Raw genomic sequence first — 11,252 nt, 5'->3', positions numbered from 1 at the left:
CTTTCTCGGCTCCCAGAAATGTGTGTTCTAAGCCAGCTCATTCAGAGAATGGCCAGCGCTGAGGATTTGCAGGGCTGTTTTTTATTATAACTGAGAAGATGGTCTTGGTGTCTATTAGCCTCTCTAGTTACAAGGGTCTCAAGCTTTACTGTTCATATTTAATCCTGTGTGAACTGCCTGTTCACACCCTTTAGCTACTTAGCCACTGGGATCTTGGCTTTGGAGTGAGACAGACCTGGGTTTGGTTCAAGCGCTCACGGCCCCGGCCCCTTACTCACTGTAGGACTTTAATTCTCCGTCTCATCGCCTAATAAAATAGGGATAATAATGCCCACCTCCCTGGGTTGTTTTTTGTTTCATCAGCATTTTTACTATAATCATTATTAACCAACCAGGCTCTGCCTCTCCCTCATTCCAGCCCCCTCCAGTTTAATCAGCCTCCAAAACCTATAGCTTCTACCCCAAAATCTTCCTCTTTCCCTTCTTCCTTCACCCTGTGGCCCTGCCTTTGCTCAGGCCACATCTTCTGCCTGCATCACTGCGGCTATCTTTTTTTTTATTTGCTGTTTTATTCACTGTAGTTTTTTTTTGGTAATTGAAGTATAGTTGATTTATAATATCATGTTAATTTCAGGTGTACAGCACAGCTATCTTCTAATACGATCTTTCTACTTGCATCCCTCCACACTGCTGCTCCCTCTTTCTCTTTTTACAAACCGGATCATATCACTCCCTTGTTTAAAAGCCTTCCTTTGCCTTCAGGACAAAAGCCAAATGCCTTAGCATGTCTTGGGAGACCCTCTGTGATGGAGCAGGCCCTGCAGGGCCCTCCAGCCACATCTCCCATGCCCATTCCCAGCCCGAGCTCCTGAGACCCCAGGGCACTGGTGGGAACTGAGGCAGATGCTCCGCCTCCCACAGCTGCTCTCACACATGACATCATTCCTTTGGCCTGGAGTGAGTGCTTGGGGCTCAGTTCACTGCTGCCCCTAGTCTGGGTCCGTGTCCTTCCTCTATGCACACCCCCACCCGCAGCAATTAGCACACTGGGTTGGCATTATATTTCACCCACCATTGAACACTGAACAGTGGAGTGAGCAGTGGAGGGCAGAATCCGTGTCACTCGGCATCCAGCACAGGCCTGAAACCCCAGGGACACTGCAGATGCTGATTAGAGAAACGGACCAGCACAGCACGGGCTGTGACAACACTGCTGGGAAAACGTACCTGCACACAATCACTGTTTATCACCACCCGAGATAACACATATTATACGCATGGAACATCACACAAAGGCTGAGACATTCTTTGTCTGGATTGTGTTATCAGTGATAAAAATAAATCTTTCTTCGGCAGCCCATGAGAACCCCAGGACACCTCTCTACTGTCTAATGCAGGGTTTCTCAGCCTCGGCACTACTGACATTTTGGGTTGGATGATTCTGTGTTGGTGGGGGGTGGGGGCCTGTCTTGTGCATGGTAGTATGTTTGGCAGTATCTCTGGCCTCCACCCTGCTAGATGCCAGTGGCACTCTCCAGTTGTGACAACAAAAAATGTCTCCAAACTTTGTCAGATGTGCCTTTGTTGGGAAAGAGGGGAGAATCAATGCTGGTTGAAGCCTCTGGGCTCAAGGCAGGATAGCAACGTGGTTAGAAGACCAGGCTTTGACACCGGGCAGGCCTGATCAGCGTCTGCTGTCTGCCATTGTGTGGCCTTCAGTTACGCCTTCTCTGGGCCTTGGTGTCAAGGGAGAGAGAGGTAGGAATGGTCCGCTGCAGGGGGGGGCAATAAGAGGGTGTGCTGTAGAGAATTTTAAAACGGTAATACTGTCTAAAACTCACTCTCCTTCTTCTTATCATCATGTGAGAACAATTCCCAACAATGTCTTTTTTTTTTTTTTTTTTTTTTTGCGGTATGCGGATCTCTCACTGTTGTGGCCTCTCCTGTTGCGGAGCACAGGCTCCGGACGCGCAGGCTCAGCGGCCGTGGCTCACGGACCCAGCCGCTCCGCGGCATGTGGGATCTTCCCGGACCGGGGCACGAACCCGCGTCCCCTGCATCGGCAGGCGGACTCTCAACCACTGTGCCACCAGGGAAGCCCTCTCTCCTTATCATCATGTGAGAACAATTCCCAACAATGTCTTTGATAAAATATTCCTCCCACTCCCAACCCTGGCCCCTCTCCCTGCTTGTTTCATGTCCTCACCTGTAAATTGAGGATTTAAAAGTACCCATTCTTAACATATGGCACACAGAAAGTGATTTTTTTATTATCTGAACTTAGAAGCGGCAGGTGACATGTGTAACCAGTTTTCCCGGGACAGTTCCTAGAGGCGCCAGAAGTAACCAACAGAAAAGACACAGGATAACTGCCCTCTCACTTCCATGCTCCTATCAGGAGGCCCAGGAGGGTGCCCCATCCCTGAATACTACCAGTCAGCAAACTTGACCCTCCCTCGTCTAGAATGCTCCCAGAGTGTTGTGGAGAGAGCAGAATAGGACAGGTGACCTTGGGGAAGCCTGAGGAGGGGTTGGTCACCGTGCAGAATGAGATGGATTCTACCTGCAGATGGGAGCCCAGTTCTTGGTCAGTTCAGAGCCTTCCCTGCAGCTGAGAATGTGGCCGGAGGAGCACTGCAAGCTGAGCTCACAGTGGACAGTGGGATTTAAAAGTCCACACCCAGCACAGTGGAGAGCACATAGTGGGGCTCAAAAAATACGTTAAGTGCACAACTGGAGAAAACCATGGCTCATTATTTACCTAATTATTAACAAATAAGGGCGTCCATGACATAGTGCTTAATGGAAAATTGTAGCTAAGAGAACATACTGTGTATGTGTCTTATGGGATTTGAAAGTCTTTTCATTTTTACTTTATACTTCACAGACTTTAAAAATAATATATAGGGCTTCCCTGGTGGCGCAGTGGTTGAGAGTCCGCCTGCCGATGTGAGGGACGCGGGTTCGTGCCCCGGTCTGGGAAGATCCCACATGCCGCGGAGTGGCTGGGCCCATGAGCCATGGCCACTGAGCCTGCGCGTCTGGAGCCTGTGCTCCACAACAGGAGAGGCCACAACAGTGAGAGGCCCGCGTACCGCAAAAAAATAAATAAATAAATTAAAAAAATACATAACTTTAATAACACAATGAATCTACTTTTTTATTTAATAAAAAGCTATTTTTATTAAAGAAAGAACCCAGAGAACAGGCAGAAAAGTGGAGCAGAGATGAAGACAGGAAGGAAGCAAGGTGCAGGAGAAGAGGAAAAGAAGAAAGCCTGCAGGAGAGGGGCCCGGGCACTGGCAGAGGGTGACATGCCCTGGGAGTCGCCGCCCCGCTTGGACAGTGCCGCCCAGGCTGCCAAGTTCTCGCCAGCTTCCCCGCTGCTCTGCCCCTGCCCTGGGTTTCCTTGCAAACTTTGTGGCCGTGGGTGGGGACGGGGAGCTCTTCAGGGTGACCAAAACAGAAGCACACAGGGAGAAAACAAGCAGACAGGGTTCTGGCTCCCAGTCACCTGCACCACTGGGAGAGAAAGCACATGAAGTCAGCCCCTGGAACGACCTTTACTGATACCTCCTCTTCCCTCACCTGATTCTCACTCCCGGGGCAGGTCAATGACATGCATTCACAGCCTGAATTGAGGGTCCCAGCTCAGGGCCACCTGTGTGGGGGGGGGGGGGATGGGATGGGCAGGGGTGGTGGTGGGGTCTCGGTCATACTCTTCTGGAGCAGGAAGGTCAGCAAAGCTACCATAATTGATGTCCAGGGAACCTCACTCCCACCAGCAGAACTAAAATCACAGCTCTCCTGCCTGGCTCCCTCCCACAGATGATAACAGCCCCAAATCTTTTTCTACAGAGGAAATATGGCCGATCACAGTTGGTGTGGAAACTAAAGAACCACTCTAGTTGGATCTGCTGTCCTTGGCCCATCCAGGGTCTGTGTTCAGCCCACCCAAGGGCTCCTCCCAGCCTCCCCCTCCCCCATCCTAGGAACCAGGATAATCTCTTTTGGCACCAAAAGCCATAAAATGTCAACAACCAAACCACCTTGCCCCATCGTAAAGACAAGAACACCAAGGCCCAGAGAACGCAGGGGCTTGGCTAAAATCACAAGGATGGGGCTTCCCTGGTGGCGCAGTGGTTAAGAATCCATCTGCCAGCGCAGGGGACACGGGTTCGAGCCCTGGTCCGGGAAGATCCCACATGCCGCAGAGCAACTAAGCCCGTGCACCACAACTACTGAGCCTGCGCTCTAGAGCCCACAAACCACAGCTACTGAAGCCCGCGTGCCTAGAGCCCGTGCTCCGCAGCAAGAGAAGCCACTGCAATGAGAAGCCCGCCACGGCAACAAAGAGTAGCCCCCACCCGCCGCAACTAGAGAAAGCCCGCGTGCAGCAACAAAGACCCAACAAAATCAAAAGTAAAATAAATAAATAATAAAATCACAAGGATGGGTGAAAGGTGGAAGTCCAGTTCTCTCAAAGATTGGCTTCCCGATATCCCAGTACAACCCCATTCCTCTAGGACTGCCCTCAGAACATCCCCTAAAGAGCTCCTCCGTTTCCCAAACCTGCTTGGGCTGGGGGGAGCTGAGGTTTCCTGTCTGGGCTGAGAGTGAAAGGTGGAAAGAGGGAATGAGGAAGGAGCAGGCAGCAGCCAAAAGCCTTCAAAGGGCTCGGGCCTCTGCCAAACAGGCCTCGCACTGCCCAGCAGGGCCCGGGCCCAGGCTCCCCGCACCGCCCCCACCCTGTGGCCAAGGCCATTCATTCTCCGCTTCCCTCCTGGGAGCACCAGGAGGCCAGGGCTTGGGACACGGCTTCCCAGAGACCCTGCGTCGTGCCACCCAAGGCGTGAGCTCTGGGACCGTGTCCCACCTCCTGCCGCCTCCACAGCGGGCAGTGAGCAAAAGCAGGCAGACCTGACCTGCCTTTCAGCTGGGAGCAGGTTTCTGACTCAGCTGTGGCTGCCCAGGTTTCAGAGCTGGAAAGAAATGTGGATCATAGACAGGGAAACCGAGGCTCAAAGGAGGGCCAGAGAGGGACAAAGATGGCACTCAGGGTTCACTTAGGTGATGATCTTTCCGTGTAGGTCCCCGACTGGCCTCGGAAGCCACCTACAGCTGGGAAGTCCCCATTCCCCAAGGGAAGAGACAGGAGAAAGAAGGGAAAGACAAGCCCCCAGGCTCCCTCTTGGTACAGGTGGCATTTGGGGGGCCTGGGGACCGGGTTATGCACTCTGGGGAGATTCTGAGCCTATAGAGGGGCTGTGTGGCCAAGATCGGTGCTAACTTCTGGGTTTCTGTGCTTGCCAAAACAGTTCTTGCGCCCTGGGATCTGTGAACCCCAAGATCCATGCCTGTCAGAATTCTTTGCAGGGTGCCTCCCATAGCACCCGGAGCTCCTGAGCCTCCGTGCCCCAGGGGAGCCGTGCCCGCCCCCGGGAATCCGTGCGCTCCACCTAATGCTCCCGGGTTCGGTGCCTGCTGCTGGGCACCCGGCGCCCAGAATCCAAGGGGCAGCCCAGAGACGCAACTGACCTTGGCGGGCATCAGAATGATGAGTGGCAGCAGCAGAATCGGGGTGACGAACAAGATCACGAAGGACTTGAACTTGGAGACATAGCTCAGTGCGGAGGCCATCGCGGAGAGGGAGTCTGGCGGGAGAGGCGAGAGAGGGGCAGCCAGTAGCTTCACGGGCTTAAGAAGGGGCCGCAGTCCAGGGGGTTGGAGGGGGCGGCGGGAACTCCGCCTCCCATGGTGGGGCCTCCCCGCGGCCCCGGGGCGGGGCCAATCCCGCGGGGTCGGTGGGACAAGCCTGCCCCCAACTCTGCCTCTGGGCGGAGGCGGGCGGCGCCCACGGACTCCAGCGCTTCTGGCGGGCCCTCCAGGAGTGGTCTGGGCCCTGGCACCTCCTGGCTCTCCGAGACTTTCCTGCGGTGCCCTAGACAGGCTCCCGCGGACGGCCAAGCGGGAGTGATTGGTCATTCAGTCTGCGGGCTTAGGCGTACGGCGCCCCCTCTGCATCCGCACCTGCCCTTCCTGGGCCCTGCCGGGGTCCCAGGTGAAAGTCCCTAGCGGTTTCTGAGTCTTTCGGATCCGTCTCCCCAACCTCTCCCTCCTTTTCACCTGGTTACTCCTGCCCCTCCCACTCTCACCCTGGAGGGGTCTCCCGCAGCGACCCACCGCGCGCCCATGGCCGTCTGCTCCGCGGGTCTCCCCTCCCGCCCCCCCCCCTTCACCCTCAGCTTCCCTGCAGTGTCCGCGCTGCTCTGGGCACAGGACTCGTCCCCAGCGCGCCGTCTCCCACCCAGCGCATCCCGGGCACTCTCCAGCGATCGCGGAGGAGGTGAGGCCACCGTCCTCCGCAGCCCGGCGTGCTTTCGCCCTCCAGCGGACACTGGCGCAGCCCGCCGACGCCCAGCTGGCCCTGCGTGCGCGGAAGGCGGACTGAGCCCGCCTGACAGCGGCAGCTACTGCCATTCTACAGGGGAAACGAGGGTCCCAAGGGGAAGGGACTTAACCAAGGCTGCCCTGAGAGGGTCGTTCATTCACTCGGCCCGCCTCCTGCGGACAAGTACTGGGCACCTATTCTGTGCTAAGCCCTGTTTTGTGCGCTGGAGGTACAAGGTTGCAGGCACCACCACCCCTATCACTTTCTTCTTTCCTCCCTTCTCCTCCTCTGCCTGCCGGGCTTCACATTCTGTAGCTTTCTTTGGGGGAGGCCTACCTCTGTTTGTGGTTTAACCACAGCCTGTTCCTTAGTGATTAGTATCCTCTGTCTTCAACCCAGCCCTGGTGCCAGAGTCCCAGATTCTCCATATTTCCAACTTTTTCCAGCCTGGATGTGCCTCAGGCCCTAAAACTCAACACATCCTAAATCAAATTCACGAGTCTCCTCCTGTGACCTCCACCTAAGGACAGGTATTCCCCCAAACCCTTCCTGTATCTTTCTTCTGTCCTCCCCCTTTGTAATTCTCATTCATCTAAACCTGGGTTTCCCTGTCTCCCCCCATCCCAGGGCACTTAGCACTGTTTGTACCTGTTTAATTATTGGTGTGATTTTTAAATTTTTATTTATTTATTTATGGCTGTGTTGGGTCTTCGTTTCTGTGCGAGGACTTTCTCTAGTTGTGGCAAGCGGGGGCCACTCTTCATCACGGTGTGCAGGCCTCTCACTATCGTGGCCTCTCTTGTTGCGGAGCACAGGCTCCAGACGCGCAGGCTCAGTAGTTGTGGCTCACTGGCCCAGTTGCTCCGCGGCATGTGGGATCTTCCCGGACCAGGGCTTGAACCCGTGTCCCCTGCACTGGCAGGCAGATTCTCAACCAGTGCGCCACCAGGGAAGCCCCATTGGTGTGATTTTTATTTAACGTTTGTTTTATTCATCACCATATGTCCAACCAGCACCTTTTACAGTGCCTGATCTGATATGTGCACTCAAAACTTTTTCTCTGGGATGCGTGAGTGAATGCAAGTTGTCAATGAAAAAAATCAATCAATAGTCAATCTAAGAAAGAAATGGAAATTTTTATTACAGCCAACCTGAGGATTAAAACCCAGGAAATAGTCTTTCAGAAAGCTCTGAGGACTGCTTTTCCTGTTAGAGGTCCAGGCACTTAAGTTTTTGAGACAAAGGGTTATACATCAAAGTAACATGTTGACGGTTTACGTAGTCCAACAAGGCAAGTAGTGGGTTACTGTGACCCCTTACAGGGTTGAAAGAGGAATGTTATCTCCTGAGGAGTTACCTTGCTGGCGCCAGGAGAAAATACCCCCCCCCTTTTTTTTGGCGAGTAGGCATTCCTGTGTCTTCTAAGGGGGTCTAGTTAATGTATAATGCAGATGCACAATGCACATTAAAGGGACGAAAGTAGTGGCTCAAACAGGCAGAGAGAGAATTTTATGTTTAAAATGTTTCTCGTCCTGCCTTAAAAATAATTGTATTTCCTCTAAGTAAACCAGTTCCTTACAGTAATACAACTGCTTTTATTACCCAACCGCACTTGGGTCCGTTAGCCCAACACGCAGCAAAGCCAGTCTACTGACACTAGGCTGTGGTGAATTGTGGTGTTTATTGCAGGTGCCAAGCAAGGAGAATAGGCAGCTCATGCTCAAAAAGACCCAGACTCCCCAGTGGCTTTCAGGGAAGAGTTTTTTTTTTTTCTTTGCGGGCCTCTCACTGTTGTGGCCTCTCCCGTTGCGGAGCGCAGGCTCCGGACGCGCAGGCTCAGCAGCCATGGCTCACGGGCCTAGCAGCTCCGTGGCATGTGGGATCTTCCCGGACCGGAGCACGAACCCGTGTCCCCTGCATCGGCAGGCGGACTCTCAACCACTGTGCCACCAGGGAAGCCTGGGGAAGAGTTTTTAAAGGCAACATTTGGGATGAGGGTTGCAGGGGACATGACTTTCTTCTGATTGGTTGTTGTTGGTGGGGTAACAAGGTGGTGTCTTGCGACTCTTGATCGTCAACCTTCTGGTTCCAACTAGTCTGGGGTCTATGTGCTTGTGGTCAACATGTACCCCATCCTCCACCTGGGTGGGGGCGGGGGGGTCTTAGTTCTTGCAGAACAATTCAAAGATGTGTGTCAGATTGTATATATATCCCTCGAGGAGGAACTAGTACCCTGTTTTATTGCTGACCTATTGTTTCTTGACTGCTTTTCCTCTGTTCCTGCGTTCCCTCACTTCCCTAATTAATAACTGCTTGAGTCTGCTCTTTGGAATTCAGGGAAGACCTAGGAGACCAAAGCCTTTTTCTACAAAAAAGAAATGGGTACGGAGGGGCTTTTTTACCCAGGAGGACCCCACAGGGTCCTGCTCGGTTTCAATCCCCCTTTTCTTTGATCCTCCTCAATCCTAAGGGGAACAGGGGCAGGACAAGAAAGAGAATAAAGTTTTGGATAGAGAGGTTAATCATAAACTCAGCAGGGGAACTCGGTTTTAAGGGGACTCGATTTCACTTTACAGGGGGTATACGTGGTTAGAGCATGGACTCTAGAACTGGACCGCCTGGATGCACGTCCTGCCCCTAATCTCATCCTGGCTGTGTGCCTTATCAAGTTGCCCTCTCTGAGCTTATTTTTTCACAAATAACACCAACTTTGATTTGAGAAGGTTGCTTTGAAGATTATAGGAGTTAATGCTCAGAAAATGCTTACCAGTGCCCTGGCATATCATCAACAATCAAGAAATATTTGCTCTTGCAATTATGTGCAAAATACTCTTAGTGTCAGGAACAATGGGGAAGGCTTCACCCAGGAGGTGGCATTTGAGCTGAGACTTCAAGGCTGAATAAAAATGTGCCAGGCAGCAGTGGAAGGTAGTCAGAATCACCAATGAATGATAAAGTGTTCAAATCGTTGAGAAAAATCCTGAGATAATTCAGGAATACTGGAGACTAAAGTGCAGCGACAACAAAAATAAGCTAATAACTGGAAAGATTATACCAAGTTCATGGGTAGGAAGACTAAACATTGTAAAGATATGCATTCCTCTCAAATTAATCTATAAATTCATTTCAATTCCAATGAAAATCCCAACAGAATTTTTATTTGACAAGCTAAATCTAAAGTTCAAACTTTTGCAAGGAGCCGAGAATAGATAAGACACTTCTGAGGAGAGGGGGGAAATGAGTCTTATCAGAATAAGACTCACTAAGTGATAGTAACTGATGTAACCGTTAGCTATGGGCATGAAGATAGAAAAATAGATGAGTAGCGTAAAATGAAGAGCCTAGAAGTAGACCCAGGCTTAGATGGAGACTTGCTACGCAAGAAAGATTACATGGACTAACCAGTGCCTACTGGCAGCTGCTAAACTAATTAGTTTTTAGCAGTAGAGGCATTTTTCTTTCACTAAATATGTTAAACACATAACAAAAGTTTGATCATAATATGTAACAAATTAATAAAGTTATTTCTGATTTTTTAATCCACGAGTCATTCAGTTTTTCCCAATTCTCATCAATTGAAATGGGAATTCAATTGATACGTGCAAATTTATCTACCAGAAAATACCGACAAAGTACTGATGAGGACGTGTAGCAACCGCGTCTCTCATTCATTGCTGGTGGGAATATAAAATAGCGCAAACACTCTGAAAAATAGTTCGGTGGTTTCTTATAGAGTCAAACATACATTTACCATAAAACCCAGCATCACACGCCTGGGAATTTATGCTAGAGAAGTGAAAACTCATGTTCACACAAAAACCTATATGTGAATGTTCAGAGGAATTTTATTTACGATAGCTCCAAGCTAGAAACAATCCATGTGCCCTTCAGCGGGTGAGTGGTAAAGAAGCTGCACTTTATCCACGCAGCTGGAATACTACTCAGCAGTATAAAACAAGAAAGAAGAAAGAAAGAAAAAGAACGTACTTGGATGGATCTTAAGGGCATTATGCGGAGAGTAAAAAGCCAATCACAAAATGTTACGTACAGCATTCCATTTATATAACATTCCGCAAGTGAAAAAAACTAGAGGGAGGTGGAACAGACCAGTAGATGCCAGGGGTCAGGGTTGGGGGAGAATGTGGCTATAAAAAGGTGACTGAGCAGTTTTATATCCTAACTGTAGTGATGGACATACTAATCTATCCACGTGATAACGTTTCATGGAACTACACCCACACCCGCATACACACACACACACACACACACACACACACACTGCATGTAAAAATCATTAAAACCAAATAAAGTCTGTAGTTGAGTTGTTAGGATTGTACCAATGTCAGTTTCCTGCTTTTAATAACATGCTGTGTCTGTATGGAATGCTGTGGTGGGGCAGTCTGCAGAATGGGAACTCTCTGTACTCTTTTTGCAACTCCTTATAAATTAAACTATGTTAAAATTTAAAAACCCTTTTAAAATTGCAGTAGGTAAAAAATAAACTTTAGACTAATGAATCCCATCCCTCCCAATTCATATTTTTATGGCTGATATTGTAGCAAAGAGAATGGTATTACTGTTGAGAGGGTGACATGCATAAAACATGCCTAGGAATGCAATTGGTGAATAGTTTTTCTTAAACTTTAGATACTTTTATTCGAGTCTATTTGTGTCTATTTGGGCAGGGTGTGTAAGTATTTCTATGGATAGAGCAGCTACAAGGACTGGTCACTGCTACTAAAAGCAGGCATCGCTTGTCTCCAGGCTTTAACTTGGGAACACTGTTTTATTTGTAAACAAGTTTTGGTTGCTAAAAATTCAGCAACCAAAATTCAGCTTGATTCGCTCAGAGTATAGGATG

The 11,252-nt window shown here is 50.3% G+C and overlaps 1 protein-coding gene across 7 annotated transcripts in view; it reads right to left on the bottom strand.

Moving 5' to 3' along the window:
* The window catches only part of SLC13A5 (solute carrier family 13 member 5), a 26,783-nt gene extending 20,571 nt beyond the window's left edge, over nucleotides 1-6,212 (bottom strand). For 3 of the 7 annotated variants that reach the window (XM_060291183.1, XM_060291182.1, XM_060291184.1), the window contains exon 1: nucleotides 5,539-6,212. In XM_060291183.1, coding sequence (XP_060147166.1) covers nucleotides 5,539-5,985 — 447 coding nt within the window. In that variant the 5' untranslated portion in view covers nucleotides 5,986-6,212. Of the gene's footprint in view, nucleotides 1-1,072; nucleotides 1,092-5,538 lie in introns of those variants that run through there. The other 4 variants (XM_060291181.1, XM_030861698.2, XM_060291185.1 and 1 more) reach the window with 4 other exon arrangements.
* Nucleotides 6,213-11,252: the final 5,040 nt, after the last annotated feature.

The sequence above is a fragment of the Globicephala melas genome, chromosome 20 (genome assembly GCF_963455315.2).
Source record: "Globicephala melas chromosome 20, mGloMel1.2, whole genome shotgun sequence".
NCBI classification, from domain to species: Eukaryota; Metazoa; Chordata; class Mammalia; order Artiodactyla; family Delphinidae; genus Globicephala; species Globicephala melas.
This window is presented reverse-complemented; position numbering and strand designations above follow the sequence as displayed.